Here is a 4,817-nt window from a genome sequence, read left to right on the forward strand (position 1 = left end):
CTCGTGCACGTAACGCCGGAACTCGTCAATTGATGTCCAGTTGCAATAGTCGTTAAAGTACGCCCCTTCACCCGTGCTGCCCTGATAGATAGACAGATAGATAGATAGATAGATAGATGGATAGATAGGTGCGCTGCCCTCAAAAATAGTTAGAAAGATTGATTGACTGATGGATGGATGGATAGGTGGATAGAAAGATAGATAGATAGATAGATAGGTAGATAGATGGATAGATAGATGCGCTGCCCTCAAAAATAGATAGAAAGATTGATTGCTTAATTGATGGATGGATGGATAGATAAATGGATAGATACATACATATATACATTATATTAACATACATACATTGAGTGATTGATTGAGAGGGAGAGAGAGAGAGAGAGAGAGAGAGAGAGCAAGGGAGAGGGAGGGAGAGAGAAAGAAACACAGACACAGAAACAGACAGACAGACAAAAAAAAGAAAGAATCCAAGGCCCAACGCAAGGAAACTCAAGACACTACCTTAAGACGTTCACTGTACTTCGAAGGATTAGCCATATTCTTCGCAATTCCACTTCGAATTTCCTCCACCCACTCTCCACCGAACGCCCCCCGAACCACCGCGGCTCCATCTCGGCGGTATTGCTCCACTATCGCCTCATCCACCTCCACGTCCACCACCATCGCGATCCACACTGTCTTGGGTGGAAGGATGTGGAGGAATTATAAAGTGGAAGGATCAGTTTGTTTATCTATCTATCTATCTATCTATCTATCTATCAGCCTCATCCACATCCACAGTCACCCTCATCCACTCAGTACGGTGGAATATGTGGAAGTAAAGATGAAAGATTTGCACTCTCTCTCTCTCTCTCTCTCTCTCTTTATGTATATATGTATCTATCTGTCTATCTATTTATCTATCTGTCTATCTATCTCACCTGTGCTTGCTTGTGGCGGTGGTGAGGCGTAGGTCGGATTGTCGCTGCGTCCACAACACAACCTGTTTTTATATTCCTGTCCGGCTTATATGAGAGAGAGAGAGAGAGAGAGAGAGAATGATAGATAGATGGGTTGACAAGTATAGATTGATAGAATGATAGATAGATAGGCAGACATATATATACATAGATAAATAGATAGATATAGATAGATAGACAGATAGATAGACAGATAGATTGATAGATAGACTGATAGATAAAAAAAACTGAAATTCTGCTCTCTCTCCCTCTCTCTCTCTCTCTCTCTCTCTCTCTCTCTCTCTCTCTCTCTCTCTCTCTCTCTCTCGCTCTCTCTCAGACCGGTTTCTTACCTTCAATATACAGCCTTCAAGGTGACTCGCCCAGGTAAAGGTGAGCAAGTAATTATCTTTTTATTTACTAATTATGCTGGTGTTTTTCCTCAATATACACCCACACGAGAAGGTAAGATCCATGGGTGTTTGTTCATCATCATCATCATCACCATCATCATCACCATCAGGATCATCATCATCATCATCATCATCATCATCACCAAAAGCAATATAAGAACTGGCTTTGACTACATAATATTCTCTGTCCCGTCCCGCCCTCCCACACGTACACATAGGCATACACACGTACGCGCACACACATACATACATACACACATATACATAAATACGTACACACATACATACATACATACATACATACACATACGGACACCTGCTGCTTCTATCAACCTATCTGTCTACCTAAGTGCCTACCCAGCTAGTTATCTATCTGTCTATCTATCTATCTATCTATCTATATGTCTGTCTATCTGCCTATCTCTCTATCTATCGAACAGTCTATCTATATGTATGTTTGTCTGTCTATATATCTATCTGTCCATCTCTTTATGAGTCCTTTTCTCTCTCTCTCTCTCTCTCTCTCTCTCTCTCTCTCTCTCTCTCTCTCTCTCTCTCTCTCACACACACACACACACACACACACTCACACGAAGGCCATTCTTAGAGTTCGACTAATTCACATATTCCACTGATGGCATGTGTAGGAGTGCCAGCCACCATCCACTCACTTGATGTAGTGCTGCCTACTACTTCCTCCACCTTTATCATACTTGTTCTGTCTGTCCTCCTCTCTTCCCACTTCTCTCATCCTTCCTGTCACTTTTCATTACCCTTTTTTTTCCACGTCAGATGGCTCCGATATACAACGTTGGGTGGTAACCATATAACCAAATAACGGAGTGATGTGGAGCCTACTATGGTGCCCCTGTTAACTGGGTGCGGAGACGCAAATGCGGCGTCCACCCCGGAGCCAAACCTCTACACTTCCCCGCGCCTCGCTGTGGTGAGGTGCAGTCAACCGCAAGTGAACATCGATTTGCAGTATGGGACGGCGGTGCAGGGGATGGTCGCTTGCTTGAGGTTGATGGGTTTGCTCGGCCAGGCAGATTAAACAAGAACAACAACATCAACAACAACCAACAACTGAAACAACAACAACAACAACCCAGTCCAGTCACCAGTCCCCCCAGTCCACCTCCTCATCAAACCAGTCGTGGGTGTTTGTTAATGGCGGCTCCAGGCGTCAGGGCGGCCATCTTGGGGGGCCGGGTGCATTGGGGTAAAGCATTTTCTTGTTTTTTTTTTCCTTTTTCTTTATGATGGATTTGCTAGGAAGGTAAGTGATATAGAAGAAGTGGGTATGTATTGTTGTTGTTCGTCTTCATCTTCTTCTTCGTCATCTTCATCATCATCTTCTTCGTCATCTTCTTCCTCTCCTTACCATTTCTTTTCCTTCCTTCCTCCTTTTTTCTCTCTTTCTTTTTCTTTTCTTCTTCTCCTCCTCCTTCAAAGTTACAGTGGCAGCAGTTACAAAGTGGGCAGAAAAAGGCGCTGACGCAGGAGGCTTGGGGTGATAGCTGAGTGGTGATGTGGTGATAAGAAGACTGTGGCGGTAAAGGAATCATAAAACACTCATTAAACCCCGAGCCGGGGAGAGAAACGGGGTAGGAACTGGAGAAGGGAGTTTAGCAATATATAAAAGACGCAACAGGAACTCAAGACGACACACCGACGCAGAGCAAACTCCTCTTAAGGCACGTAAGATCACCCCTGCACGCTAATTTACGTACCACACACCACAGCTCAGGCCCGGCACGTAAATGGGAGTTTGAGTCATTACGGTGTACGTAGGGCGACCTCTCGATGTTTGGGGTGGCTGGCTTGACGATGAATTCCTGTGTCGCTTGCAGATATTTTCCTTTATTTACCCTCTCCTTCCTTATTACGTACAAGGGGTTACACAAGACAGGTCTGAGTGATAGAGTAGTACAGTACGTGTTTCTAGTACTACCCCCCTGTTACAACTACCGGGTCAAAGGTCACAGTAGGGCGTGGGAATGAAGCTGTCGGTGCGGTAGGAGGTTCGATCCTTCTGTGCTGACGCCCTATGAGGTAAGCCATGTTGTGCTATGTTGCTGTGTGACTCTTTAGATATTCTACAGGTAAGTGTAATGTAAGTTATGATATATATGTACTGGAGATAGATATGATAATAAGATATATGAAAGATATAGTTAATACATATATATGAAAGCAATAATATGGATACAACAACTGCTACTACTACTACTACTACTACTACTACTACTACTACCACCATCACCACTACTACTACTGTTATTACTGCTACTACCACCACCACTACTACTACTGCTACTACTACTACTACTACACTTGCCAGATACATAGCTCTTCTTATGGACTCATACTTCTCCTCTCACACTTCTCCAGCATGAGGTACGGTTCGTCCTGTCTACCACTCTCCCTCCGAGTTGACCCAAAGGCTTATCATTGTCATCATCATCATCATCATCACCATCATTATCATCATCATCATCATAACTATCATCACCATCATTATCATCATCATCATCACTATCATCACCATCATCATTATCATCATCATCATCATCATCATCATCATCATCACCATCATCATTATCATCACCCTTTTCTTCCTCCTCCTCCTCATCATCATCATCATCATCATCATTATCCTTCCCCTTCTCCTCCTCCTCCTCGTCATCATCATCGTCATCATCATCATCATCATCTTTTTCACCAAAGCATGAAAATGAGGTACGATGAAGAAGATAAAATAAGTAATATGATAAAAAAACAATCTAATAGATAAATAAATAAATAAATAGATAGAGTAGCAATTTACTTTTAAAAATTTATCTTAGTTACTCATAAAGAACAAGTTTTCTTTAATATCGAATCCGTTTTCTATAATGTTTGTGTATATTTATGTATGTGTGTACGTATGTATGTATGTGTACCTACGCAGGTGTATATGTATGTATGTTTATGTAGGTGCATGTATATTTATGTGTATGTATGTGCTTGTGTGTACCTATGTATGTGTATGTACGTGTGTATTCATGTGTGTATGTATGTATGTGTCTCTAGCCTGTGTGTGTGCATTTGTTTATGTGTAGTGCTATGCTTTCACGTGTATGTGCATATGTATGTGTATGTATGTAAGCACTCTATGTGTGTGTGTGTATGAGTGAATGTCTGTGTAAACGAAAATGTGTGTGTGCGTTTGTGTGTATACATTGCCTGTGTATGTGTAGTACTGTGGATGTATATGCGTTTATTTTTATGTATGTGTGTGTATGTGTGTATGTGTGTGTATGTGCATGTGTGTATGTGTGTGTATGAGCATGTGTGTGTGTATGTGCATGTGTGTGTGTGTGTATGTGCATGTGTGTGTGTGTGTATGTGCATGTGTGTAGACTATATGTATGTGTGTATGTGTATGTATGTGTATATGTCAGTCCAGTTCTAAATCTAATGC

At 42.0% G+C, this 4,817-nt stretch overlaps 1 protein-coding gene across 1 annotated transcript in view; it reads right to left on the minus strand.

Moving 5' to 3' along the window:
• The window catches only part of LOC145407161 (uncharacterized), a 4,501-nt gene extending 3,838 nt beyond the window's left edge, over positions 1-663 (minus strand). The window contains exons 1-2 of the mRNA XM_080278185.1: positions 497-663; positions 1-76 (exon numbers count right to left, since the gene is read on the minus strand). The exon at positions 1-76 is cut by the window's left edge and continues 147 nt beyond it. Coding sequence (XP_080134311.1) covers positions 1-76; positions 497-663 — 243 coding nt within the window. The remainder of the gene's footprint in view (positions 77-496) is intronic.
• Between the last annotated feature and the right edge of the window lie 4,154 nt (positions 664-4,817).

The sequence above is a fragment of the Coenobita brevimanus genome, chromosome 72, assembly GCF_032717465.1.
Source record: "Coenobita brevimanus isolate Jiangsu-jjx chromosome 72, ASM3271746v2, whole genome shotgun sequence".
Taxonomy (NCBI): Eukaryota; Metazoa; Arthropoda; class Malacostraca; order Decapoda; family Coenobitidae; genus Coenobita; species Coenobita brevimanus.